At 54.1% G+C, this 12,619-nt stretch overlaps 4 protein-coding genes across 4 annotated transcripts; 2 read left to right on the top strand and 2 right to left on the bottom strand.

The window, feature by feature from the left end:
• Nucleotides 1-718: 718 nt before the first annotated feature.
• On the top strand, nt 719-1,702 carry CCM_04589 (reductase; the record flags this gene model as incomplete). The annotated part of the gene is made up of 1 exon (XM_006669737.1): nt 719-1,702. One exon carries the CDS (start codon nt 719-721, stop codon nt 1,700-1,702), a length of 984 nt encoding a protein of 327 aa, XP_006669800.1.
• Nucleotides 1,703-2,451: 749 nt separating this feature from the next.
• CCM_04588 (signal recognition particle protein Sec65) lies at nt 2,452-3,285 on the top strand (the record flags this gene model as incomplete). Its single annotated transcript, XM_006669736.1, has 1 exon — nt 2,452-3,285. One exon carries the CDS (start codon nt 2,452-2,454, stop codon nt 3,283-3,285), a length of 834 nt encoding a protein of 277 aa, XP_006669799.1.
• A 334-nt stretch (nt 3,286-3,619) lies between these two features.
• Nucleotides 3,620-7,667, bottom strand: CCM_04587 (dynactin; the record flags this gene model as incomplete). Its single annotated transcript, XM_006669735.1, has 2 exons — nt 3,620-6,972; nt 7,280-7,667. The coding sequence occupies 2 exons, from the start codon at nt 7,665-7,667 to the stop codon at nt 3,620-3,622; spliced, it is 3,741 nt and encodes a 1,246-aa protein (XP_006669798.1).
• Nucleotides 7,668-8,260: 593 nt separating this feature from the next.
• On the bottom strand, nt 8,261-10,346 carry CCM_04586 (SNF2 family helicase, putative; the record flags this gene model as incomplete). The annotated part of the gene is made up of 2 exons (XM_006669734.1): nt 8,261-9,984; nt 10,040-10,346. 2 exons carry the CDS (start codon nt 10,344-10,346, stop codon nt 8,261-8,263), a joined length of 2,031 nt encoding a protein of 676 aa, XP_006669797.1.
• Nucleotides 10,347-12,619: the final 2,273 nt, after the last annotated feature.

Here is a 12,619-nt window from a genome sequence, read left to right as displayed (position 1 = left end):
AGCAAGAGGAAATTCGCTTGGTTGGGCGATGATAGTATCCGCTACCTAGTGGACTTCAAGAAGGAAGATATGCCGAAGAGCGATGGTTTGAAAGTTCTGGGACACGAAATTCACATCAATACCGTCCTCAAGGAATACTCTATACCGAGCCCAGAGTTGGATTATTTCCGATCCACCAACATCTTCGCTCCCGGTTCTCATGTAATCGATGCAAAGACTTACATGTTTCCCGGCGATATGGTGGTGCTGGGTGATATTGCTACGTCTTGAAACGGCTAGAAGGATTGCGGAGAAGATCCTCGCCTCTGCGGGAAACAACACTGTCGAGGCGGCAGAAGCTGAGAAGGGATGGAGACCGTGCCAAAGGCAGCAACCAAGCGACTAGTCTCTGGAATGAGCAACGGAACGTATGAAATGGCATTGGGATGGGGTCATGGATGAAGATAGCATGGTATTCAGCGATCGATGGCGACAGATAGGAATTTTTTTTTTATTATTTCTGACGCGTAGGCTACAGTCTGTATAGTGCGCTTCAACGTGAAAATAAACTAGGCACCTGCTGACAGCGTGTAAGACTGATGAGATGTCATCTCCCCATGCTGATTTTTATCCTGATGCCTACTTAGGCAACATCTGCCAGCTCATTACTAAATCCTGTATCACACCTGAATAATGAGAAGCAGTTTTCGTCAAGTTTCAACCCGATTGTCCCTTAATTATGCATTTACTCATTCTAGGCGGAACGCACTACGTTGGGCGCCTTGTCGCAGAACAGGCTTTGGCCCGCGGCCACCAAGTCACTGTTTTCAATCGTGGCAACAAGCCAGCACCGGCCGGAGCACGAGTTTTAATCGGCGATCGTCTTGCCGAGAATAGCTACGCTGCTCTTGATGGTCTCACTTTCGATGCCGTCATCGACACTTGGGCCCTCGACACCTCTGCGGTGAAGCAGGCCATCGCAGCCCTCCAGGGTCGCATGGAGCACTACGCCTTTGTCTCTAGCATCAGTGTCTACGACCACAAGGCCGCGCCGGCCCCCTACGACGAGACGTCGCCCGTCCTCGACATGGACAGGACGCCAGTCCGGTACTGCAAGGACAAGCTCGGCTCGGAGCGCGAAGCGGCCGCGTCGGGTGTGCCGACGCTCATCGTCCGACCGGGGCTGATTGTCGGGCCCGGCGAGAGCACGCCCGGGAGGCTGCCCTGGTGGCTACGGAGGATGGAGCGCGGCGGTCCGACGTTGGCGCCGGGGCCGGAGGACCTGGCTCTGCAATTCATCGACGGGCGCGATCTGGCCGCATTTCTGCTCGACGGCGCAGAGCGCAAGCTGCACGGCATTTTTGACGCCGTCTCGAGCCCTGGTTATATTACGCTGGCAGGGCTCCTGGAGGCTGCCAACGATGCTGCGGGCGGCAGGGCCTCGCTGCACTGGGTGGACGGCGACGATGTGGCAAAGGCGATTGCTGGAAAGAGGATGGAAATACCAATGTGGTTTCCCAAGGGATATGCCTCTATATTCCAGAGTACCGGCAAAAAGGCAGCTGCAGCTGGATTGAAAATACGACCCTCTCTGGACACTATCAGAGATACGTGGGAATGGGTGAATAGAACGGGTTGGAAAATCGGAGATGGCCCTGCTGGTGTTCCTGAAGATGTCGAAGCTGCTATTCTTAGGCAGTGCGGCGCAGTGAGCAAAGAATAGTTTTTTAACTCAGATCCTTCATAAATGGCTAGTATTGTTTCTATGGATGGAACCACTCGTGATTCCCTAGTGAGAGATGTTGATCTGAAAGAAGCGAACCTTGGTCGCGGCGCTCTTCTAGTTGTAGTTGCCCGCCGTGAAGTAGCTCTTGGGTTCATTCATCTAGCTTGTGCTTATCCAGTTCTGAAAGCCCTGCTATTGATGCTGGCATTCCTCTCATAGCGAATCTCGTACGTGAAGCGCTCACCCTTGAGCAGATAATCAACACAGACCAAAGACGTGGAGAACACAGACCGAAGACATGGAGAACACAGACCAAAGACATGGAGAACACAGACCAAAGACATGGAGAACACAGACCAAAGACATGGAGACTAAACACAATACTTCTTGCTCGCTCATGAATTAGAGCCACATAGTCTGTCCCCAGATATATTTCGCTTATAAGCTGGAGGCGATAGTTGTGCGTGATGAGGTCGCCTTTCCAGAAACAAGAACTTGACCTTTTTCGGAGATTTTAACGGACTTGTTGTAACTCATAATATTGATTAATACAAGCCTACATTTTCATACTTTCATCAGCGCTACTTGCCTCACCTCTCATCGCTCTTGAACCCCAGATCAGAGGGGCGGCAACAGCTCCTGCCCCACCCCCACCAAAAGGCCAAAAATCACCGACTTCAATCCACACAACTTCGATTGCTGTTCCATCACCCACTTGACACGCATCCCACCCCAGAGCCGCCACAATGTCGCATCCAAGAATAGAAGAGGTGTCCGACAGCGACCCGGACATGGTCTCAGACCCTGAAGAGATTGACATTGACGAGTTTGACGATGCCGACATTATGCGCCGAGTCGAGCCCAAAGCCACCGCCGCCGCCGCCGCCCCCTCCCTCTCCAACGACGCCGCCTCGCAGCAGGCCCTGCAGCAGATGATGCTGGACCCCAGCAACACGCGCTCCGTCGCCGCCGACGAGCGCGCCTCGTACGCCGGCTACCAGAGCCTGTACCCGGTGTACTTTGACGCCTCGCGGACGCGCGCCCAGGGGCGGCGCGTGAGCGCCGCCCTCGCCGTGGCCAACCCGCTCGCGCGCGAAATCGCCAACGCCTGCTCGCGGCTGCGCCTGCAGACGGTGCTCGAGCCCGAGAAGACGCACCCCAAGGACTGGGCCAACCCGGGCCGCGTCAAGGTCGCCCTCCGCAAGCCCGCGGCGCAGCACACCATTGCCAACAAGCACCACCTCTTCGTCCTCGTCGCCCAGCACCTCCGCGAGAACCCCACGACGGAACGCTCCCCCGGCCTGCGCGTCCGCATGGGCGGCCAGATCCATCCCCCAGAGGACAAGCCGTACCCAAAGCCCGCCGCGCCCCGCGGCTGGAAGGTGAACGAGTACGTGCCGTACATGAGCGCCGCCATGACCGGCGGCGGCGTCTCGGAGAACATCTTCAAGGACATCATGAAGGAGATGCAGGGCGGCGGGGATCCCATGGCCGCCCTCATGGCGAGCCAGGCGGGCGGCGCCGGCGGCGCAGACGATGGTGCCAAGAAGAAAAAGGATAAGAAAAAGGGCAAGGCGTGAATGGAAACTGGCCGGGTTGCAGAAAGTAGAGGTCGGTTGGGGGTATGGTTGCTGAAATGATAAAAGGGGCAAACATTTATGTGGCTATTTTCATGCTCCGGATTGGAGCTGGATATATTCTGACCACAGTCAACCTCAGCGCAGACACATGGCATTCACTCTTGCTATAATATGCGAGACATGATGAACAAGAAGAACAAAATAAATTGTACATGATATAACGCCAAAAGGTTATCTATCTCCCATGTCCTTGGCTTGCCAATACTTGTGACCAACTCGATTCTCATCCGAACCGGGTTCCTCTATGAAAATATACAACCTCTAGGGTTCAATCTTATACAGCCGCGACTCTCGCGCTTTGCAACGCATCCCACTCTCGTGATCCCACAATCTGCACCCTGCTTCGAGTGCCAGACTTCAACAGTTTACCATCCGGTCCAGGGAGACGAATTTGCAGTCGTGCAGCTGGTTTAGAACGAGCGCCATCAGCGTTGGCGCGGACGGTGGGCAGCAGAAGTGACTCGCTCTTCCTCACCACTGAGTCTTGCCACGATTTCCAAGCGGCAAAGTCCTCGTTCTGCCTTGCTGCATGGTACTGTGGCGTCGTCTTGGATGACCGCCATGCGAGTCTGTCCTTCGGGATCGAGCCATAGTTGAATACACTAGCCGACGACGTCATCTTAACGAGTTCACTCAGCACGTCCTTGCCCTCAGCAATAACCAGAGCCTTACGTTGCTCGGAAGTACTAATGGGCTTCTTGAGCGGCTCGGCGAGCCAGTCGTAGTTTTGTTGCTCCGTGAGTCGAGCCCGACGGTTGTCCTCGCGCAAGTACCGCACTGCAGATTGTAAACTGTCAATGTCGTTCTTGAGCGCGTCCATCTCACGAGCTGTAGCCACGGCACGCTCCTGCCCGGCCTTGTTACCAGCAGCATCAGTACCATTTGCGTAAGCGCGGCTGTCGCTTGCAACTTTCTTCCACTTGTCGCGCTCCGATTCGAGCATCTTCAGCTCTCGGTCTTGCTTCTCAATATCATCCTTGAGACCGGTAGCCTGTTCGGTAGAGGCTTCTAGGTCCCGCCGCAGAGCGTTAATGCGTTCAACGTTGGCCTGCGCGTCACGCATGCGGGATTCCAGGGTCTCAATCTTGAGAGCGGCTGTTCCGAGATGCTCATCGCGTTGAGCAATAGTTCGGCGGGCTTCGCTGTGTTCTTCTTTGAGCCGTCTGAGCTCTTCCTCGGCATCAACAGGCACAGCCTTGAGCGCTTTGAGCTCCTGTGAACGCAGCTTCCACGGCGCAGGGCTGACGTCGAACTCGCGGGTCTGGCTGAGATCTGTAGCTAAACCAACGGCGTCTGACACCAGTGCCTGGAGATTGCGCAATTGCGAAAGATATTGGGAGAACATGTCGGATTCGCTGAAAGATGTGATCTCCAGTACAGCGGCGTGAATAGCATTCTGCACGTCGGAATGTGTGAATGGATCGGTGCGTCCCTCATCTTGCGTGAAGAGCGTATGGAGAGAGGTGCCAATCTTGCGAGACAAAATTGCGATGCCTTCACTGGCGGTTCGGCATGATTCAAACAAATCACGGCTCTCTGGCGCGAGAGAGAGCGATCTTGTCTTTAGGTCTTCCAAAGCGCGAACGGCTTTGCCGGCAATAACCTTGGTGCTTCGGGTCTGTGTGATGACAGTCTCGAATTTCTTGGCGAGTAGTTGCGTCATCTCTTCATCGGCACTCTCTACAGAGATGGCCCGCTCAACCATGATACGCGAGGCATTGAACGACGTGGCCGCAGATTCCAAATGGCTCTGAACAACAACAGCCTTCATGTGAGACTCGTCAGCTTGTCCGGATGCATCATCAGCGAGATGGACTTCGCCTAGATGGGACATCAACGCGATAGTTCGCTGCAATGCTTCAGCACATTGCTTCTCCTTCAATTCGTCCCTGCGAAGGCTGTCGATCCAGCCGTTGAGGGCACGCTCAACTGGCTCCACCTCGAGCAAAGCATTTCGGTATTTAGAAAACTGCGCCAAGGAGCAGTGGCTCATGTCGTTGAAGAATCGGTCGCACATTGTCGCAACCCAGGTCAGTTTATCTACCGCATCACAGCCAGCAAACAGATCGTCCTCATGGCCTGGCTGTGGTTGTCCGTTGAGCTTCTCTTTGATAAACCCACCAAGTAGATTAGACTTGAAAGCAAGTCTGCGGAAGCGGAGAAGCGCCAGAACCGAGTCTTGCTCTTCCTTATACGTTTCGGGGAGGAAAAGCTTGACAATCTCGAGATGTTGTTCTGCTTCTTGAGCCTCAAGGCGCCGCATCTCGAGATCAATGGTTTTGACTTGGGCCTTGGCAGCTGAGATCTGCAGTTTCATGTTAAGATCCATCATGGCGCGTGATCGGTCATTGAGTTTCTCCGATTCGCCCTCCGTGACAGCCTGCGAGGCTCGCATGTCGTCCAAATCTGTCTGCAAGTTTGTGACCAGCTCGCGGAACCTTGACAAGGTGTATTCCATGTCCTCGAAACTCTCTTCCTGCTGAGCGGATCGGCGAGCTTGCTCGGCAATGACACTGTCTCTGAAATCGAGCTCTTCCTGAAGCTCTTTCTCATTTTGCACATGATTTATTTCAAGTTCATCGTTGATCTCCTTCAAGCTCTCCAGGTCCTCAATTACAGCCTTGAGCTCTTCCATCTGCTCTGACAGGCTCATGTTTCGTTCGGTAAGATCTTCAATCATATCTTCGGCGCCAAGGGCAGTGTCCAGTTGCGAGCGGAGATCATCGACTGCTGCCTCAGACTGCTGCAGCTTTTCTTTTGTCTTTGCATGCTCTTCTTTGGTGCTGCCAAAGTCGCGCACATCTTCCTCGAGCACAGAGATTTGAGCTTTGAGGTCTTCTTCTTGCTCATGAGTAATATCTCGCAGCCGAATTAGGGCCTCTCGAAGGCGCTCATTCGTCCGCTCCATCTGCAACCAGTTTGCGCTTGTTTTCTCCTCTGGCGTCATACCTTTGTCATATTCGGCGTTTTCCTCGCGAAGAATCTCAACTTCCAGTTCAAGCTCTTCCACCTTTTGCTGCACAGCTTCTAGCTCAACCTTTGATACCTCATAATTCTCCTCCGCCATTTCTCGATCAAGAGTTGCCAGTTCTAGAGCGGCGTCATGATCGGCCTGAAGGGCTTCCACAGAGTCAAATCTCGCCTCGGCTTCTTTTAATAGCTTTCGGAGTTCTATCAACTCTTGTTGTTGTGGTTGGTACTTTGCTTGCAGTTTCTGGATGATGTCGGAGAACTTGTCTCGTTCAGTTTGGACCTTGTCCAGCTGTTTCAGCTTATCGCGGTCTTCCTGGCGTTTTCGTTCCAAAACTTTCAGCTTTGCCTTCAAGTCTTCGATCTCTTTGTTCAAAAGACCACCAGAGACTGACCGAGACATGCCTGGCTGAGGAGTTTGCTTTTGCGCTGCTGAGGACGCCGCAGCCATCTTCTCCAGGTTATTTGTTTTGGCCATTACGGGGCTCTTTGGCTGGGGCGACAATATTTCGGCATCGCTTTTGTTAGGTGAGTTCGGGGCAGTCCCGCCGCTCCGTGACCCCGTGTTGCTGTCATAGCCAGCTTGCGAGTCTGCTGAAGGGCGTCGAGCCGAGTCTGGACGTCGCAGGCTAGGGAGGACTGGCGTTCTGCCGCTTGCTGAACGGGTGTGTGATATGCTACCTCGTGAGGCTACAGAAGACACCGAAGCCTGCCTCGTGGTTCGTGGTGGAGGGGCTGCGGGAGGTCCCATAGAGGTTCGTTGGGGAGGGGCAGAGGGACGAGTTCGCGTTCCAGCTGATGCAACTCTTGCGTTCGAAGGTGTTCCGGTTCGCGAAGCTGTGGCACTAGATGCCGCACTCAAAGTTTTTGTCGGAGATTTACTGGGAGACTGCATGCAAGTCAGCACGGGGGTCGCTTTGGATATAGATTGAACCTACAGCAGAGCCCGGAAGCCTTCCAATACTGGCAGGACGGGTTCTAGAAACCGGGCTCGGGCTCGGGGCATTAAGGCTTTTTCGTCTATTCAGGGTGGCATCATTGCCAATCGAGACACGGGCGGCGGCCGGGTTGATGAAGCTGCTTGGCCGGGCGACTTTCTTGACTCCCGGCTTCACGGCAGCAGGGGGCTGAGCAATGATGGTGGCCATCATGGGTTTGACAAACATGCCATAGCCCAATGGGCAGTCAAAATAGCGCTGTCCCTGGACACTGCCATCGTTTTTGCCGCTCTTGTCGTCAAGCTCGACCCCTATCCATTCGCCCACCTGGAAGTTGGTCTGGCCAGCGAAGCGCACAGTAGCTCTGCGGCCATCGTTTAGCTGCACAATTTGGCCTGGCTTGAAATCAGGCATTATGAAAATTCGGTGGATAGTAAGCGCATCGTTGCGCCAGCGCGTGTGGTATTATTTATGGTGCGGATGTTGTGTTGACAACAGACGCCAGGTTAACAGCAATATGGCACGTGGATTTAATGAAGCTCCCCGAAGTCCCCTTTACCAGTGGTTACTTGCCTAGTTACAGGCTTAATAACTTAGTGCAGCCACTGCACCAACGCGTCTACCGCCAATCCGCCACCAGTCAACGCGCTCCACACATTGTCCCACATTGTCAGGTACACGTTGGCTGCCTTACGTCCAAGGCAGCCAAGCGTCTTGGATGCCACACCTTGCAAGCCACACCAACCACAGACATAGGAGAGACATATTGCAAGACACTGAAAGCTAATATCCCCAGGCTCGCCATGGTTCATTCCAAAAATGGGCATTGCGCCTTTGTTTATTACTCCATTTGTTCGCCAAATCGGTGACACATGACACGAGCTCAGATACGTGTCTACACACCGAACATGCCATGCAACCGTACTGCGCCATAGCCCGCCAGCTTCCCATAGCCAAAATGTCAAACCGCAAACCCCAAAACGCCTCCTCCTTATCATGAACCAATATCAATCATCCCTCCGGCTCGGAGGTCTGATGTTTCGAAATCCACCATCCCTCATCCATTCGACCAGTTCAAAAGCCATCCGGCGCTCGGTCGCTTCATCAATATTCGTGCCGCTTGGGATTCTTACCACAATGAGGTTCATATGCTTTGCAATCTCCACGGCTCCAAACTTGTTGATTTCGTCTTCGTCACTAGGCTGCGCAAATATGACCAAATCAGCATTAGGTATCCCACGCCACATATTCGCCATCCATTGCCAGTGCTCGTCTGGCAAGTATTGGTCGCAATTGGGTATGCTCGAAGCAAATTTGTCTGAAAGCGTTAGGCTATATCCTTCCTTCATAAGAGCTACCGGCATATTGAAGGATGATAGTGCTGCCTTTTCGGACGCGGCTGGTGCCTCTGGCCGCGAAAGAACGCCTGCGCCCCTGCTTCTAGTTTGGCGGATATCCGTCGCCGAAACGCCACCTCTCCTGGGCATGACATGAGCAGCTATCTGCCTAGACTTCTCTTGCCAAGAGAGGATCGTATGCAAGTATGCAGAAAATCCGACATCCGATGGTATGGGTTGCGGTCTGCCTGTTTCGATCGTTTCCGGATCTGGTACCCAGGTGCGAAGTGACACTTCGCTGCAGGCAAGCAGCGCCTTTTCAACCGCTTGTCCAACACTGCGGAGAATTCGAGGGCTTGGTCCCTCGACGGCAATGACAGCACCTCTTGGCTCGACTGTCGATCGATCTTGCTCGCCTAAATGAACAGGAAGAGGTCTGGAAATCCTCGACAATGCTTCGAGTTTGCGCTTGAAAGGAACCAATACCGCTTCTTCCTCTGCGCTGCTAGGTCGCCTTTCTTGAGGAGCAGCCAGGGAAAACATTGGTGCCGGTAGTATCGGCTGTCGCATATCTATCTGCGCGCGGACGGGTGATGGCGAAACAGCTGTTTGCAGTGGTGGCAGCCTCAGCGACTCATCGAAGACACTGTGACGTCGAACGGGTTCTTGTTCTGTCCAGGGAGGTCCTCCAGGCGGGCGTGGCGGCGGCGGCATTGGCCCGCTATGTGACCGAGGAATTGTGCTGAGCTCGGGGAGAGAGGCGTGAGAGTATGGACGCATTGGTTGGTAGGGACCAGTCTCGGGAGATGTGCGCATTGGGTCGGTTGGCACCTCGCTAAACGTTCCATGCAGACGGCCCACGGCGTGGTAGTTGCCTGCCGCATTAGCTCGACGACGCTTCGCATCAGGTGAGGCCGAGTCATCTTCGTACCCTCTCACTGGAGGAAGTTGATGATGTGGGAGTGGGAGCGTGCTGACGGGCGATAATTCCATACTCGACCTCCTAGACGCCGAAGTATCTATGCTGGGCAGGGTGGGCTGGCCATGAGGGCCGATTTTGGCAGATGGGGGTGTTGCGACTGGCGTTGAAGGTGTTCTTGGTGTGGCGGTGGTCCGTCCATTGCATTTCATGCAACGACCAGACTCTTCTCCAGACGGTGGATTTGGCCAATTGCCTTGAGATTTGCTGCCCCTTCTAGGCTGGTATCTGTAGTTTGGGTATTGGTGCTGATGTCGCTGCTTCTCTTCTTCAGCCAGCTTCTTCCAGCTTTCCTTGATGTTTTCGATCTCATGTTTCCATTTCTCGCCAATGATTTTGGAAATTTCCGGGTTTGATAACTTGGGGTTATCGGCTGTCACTTGCGACTGGTGATGCTGCCGATAGAGGATGAATGCTACATTGCATGGTCAGTCTGGGAATGAAGATAAGATGTGATATGAAAAACACACCGTTACGAGGGCGGGGTATTTTTGGTGTTGGTGTGCAGAGACATATGGCTTCCCTGGAAGATTCTGGCTTCATAGCCGTACCGGATGTGCTGATGCTCAGTTGCTCATACAAGCCATGTGTTTGGTCAGCAGAGTTCAGGGAAGCTGCCCGTTTTCTGGTCAAGCTGGAGCTACCAGGGCTTGGTGACCGTCGAGGTGCAAATACACCTTGCGGCCCGCCTACCATTACAGCCCTGTCAAGATCCATGAGCAAATGTGGCACCGTGTCATGTATGGGTCTGGGTGCAAAGGACAAGACTTGGGTCATATTTGAATCTCAGCAGAATGGCGCTCCGCTGATGCTCAAAGAACAGCGGGGATGATGCGGCCCGGTACGACGGCCAGCCGAAAGGCGGACGATGCCAGATGGCGTCGAAACTTGGGCAGATCTGGCGGCCGAAAGTCTATGATGTAGAACTGGGCTGCCGGAGAAGACTGTGCTTGTTTGGGGTTGCGGGGGCTGGAGGGAAATATTTGGAGCGGTCGGCGAAAGCTGTTGGATAGGTGCTAGCGAGACAAACATGCGGGTGCACCAGGCCAATCCGTCGCGAGCCTGTCAGCACGATACCGAGAATGATGTTTGAAAACGAGTGCGGTTATTCGAGAGGTGAGCTGCTGATTGTCGGGGCCGCTCAAGCAGAGGCGATTATTGGTGGGCGGTTGAGGCGACCGGGGTGAGGGAGGCTGGAAGTCAACGCGGAAGCGAACGTCTCTTTGTTCAGTTCAGCCTATGTTTGCGCTACACCCCTGCGTCGGCAAAATGCGCCAAGGGTAAGGATCGGAGGGGCCAAAAGTTGGTATAAGCTCCAGGCAGAGGACGGCCAGTTTGCCAGGAAGAAGCCGGCTTCTGCAAGAGGGTGGGAGCTTTGTGAAGGCGAGGCAGTGCTCTTTGGCCGGTCTAGACAAGGCGACAGCAAGGCTGACGGGCCAAGAAACCGGGCAAAATGGGCTGGAAGCGAATGGACGAGAAAAAAGGGACAGGAAAGGAAACGACTATGCTGCTGATCCGGCAGGCAGCGATCAGTTGGAACTGCGAATCGAGAATGGGTGGGTATACACGATGGGGAGGGGAAAAGAACAAAAGCATTCACGGACAAAGGTGACGCAAGAAACACAAGGCACCATGGTATTATATCATCCAAGAAGGAAAGAAGAGGGTAGGTTCAGGTCGTGTTCCAGCTAAGCTTACCGGGGGCCAGCATACCCATTCTTGCTCTCAACTCCGCCAAGGTGCCTTTGCCTGGCTGGGCAAGCTCTTGTTGCCCGAGAGTATGGAGAAGACTAGACGGGGAAATAACGGTGTCCAAGACAGCACTACGGAGTACTCGCTCGTCCTCTCTCTTGTCAGTCATCGGCCCCCAGTTCCTAGCACAACGGTGAGACTTGCTTGTCTCTTACAGACAATTCTTCGCTCAAAACACTCCCCCCCCCCCCCTCCCTCAAAACCTAGCCTTTCCCGTCTAAAAGGCAAGCCCCCCCAGCCTCGCCAAAGGACGACAATGTGGGCGGCTTCAGGAATGTGCTGCGTGAGACCCTCTGGAATGCGCGGCCCTGAGACACACAAAAAAAACGAAAAGCCTCACCCCCAAGCAAAGTGCCAGGCCCACAGCCCGCCACCCCCGTGTATTGTGTGTCGCCCCGATTCTTTCTTGACTGTTTTAAGACGAGAAAGAAAGATAATAAAAAAAGTCTACTCACACGTGATGCGGACAGAAGGTTTGCTGCTCTGCTGGTCTTGCTTTTCCCAATGGTTCGGCGGGTAAAGCTTTGCAGTCTTGCCGGGGAAGGAAGGATGGGGTGTGGACCGGGCCGGATGCGGTAACCTTTTGTCCTGATCCGGAGAGCCTTTGTTTCCACTACGCCTTCGATGATGGAAACAAAGATGAAATAGTTAGAAAAAAAAGTCAAAGACGAACGACAGGCCGACTGCAATAGGGAAAAGAAATGGGGGCGTGTGAGGGATAGACAGGAAAGACAGTGGGCGCGGCAAGGTCCGGAAGCTTAGGGGAGGGATAATCGCTGGTCCCGTCGAAACCTGAGAGAGAGAAAGAGAGCTTCAACTCGTTCCAAAAAAGGTCAGTCTTGACTCACCCGTCCTGCTTGTTTTTTTTTTCGGGCTCTTTGGGCCCCCGGTCCGTTGAAGATGAAGAGCAGCGCAGATTGGAGAATGAACCGGGCGTTGGCTCCCTCCCCCCGTTGGGCTTAGCATCCGCGCGTAACTGGTAACTGGAGAAAAGACTGTCTGTTCTGTTTCTTTTTTTGCATTCGTGAAATACGGGTTTGGCATCATTTCTTTCCCCTTCTCCCCCCTTGTCCATGTCTAGAACAGCGTGTGGTGGCGGGGGGGGCGAATGGGCTGTTCATCCTGACTTTTTGCATCACACACACCAAGCGTCCCGTCTTCTCGTCTAGTGGTGCTGCGCTGTTTGCTGCGCTGCCGGCTCCTCCCTCCCCCCCCCCCCCTGCCAAAATGTGATTGATGAGATCGGGTCCCAGGCCAAGAGATTGCCGCGGTGGCCGCCCTCCCTCTCTCTCTCTCCC

This window comes from Cordyceps militaris (genome assembly GCF_000225605.1).
Source record: "Cordyceps militaris CM01 unplaced genomic scaffold CCM_S00003, whole genome shotgun sequence".
Lineage (NCBI taxonomy): Eukaryota > Fungi > Ascomycota > Sordariomycetes > Hypocreales > Cordycipitaceae > Cordyceps > Cordyceps militaris.
This window is presented reverse-complemented; position numbering and strand designations above follow the sequence as displayed.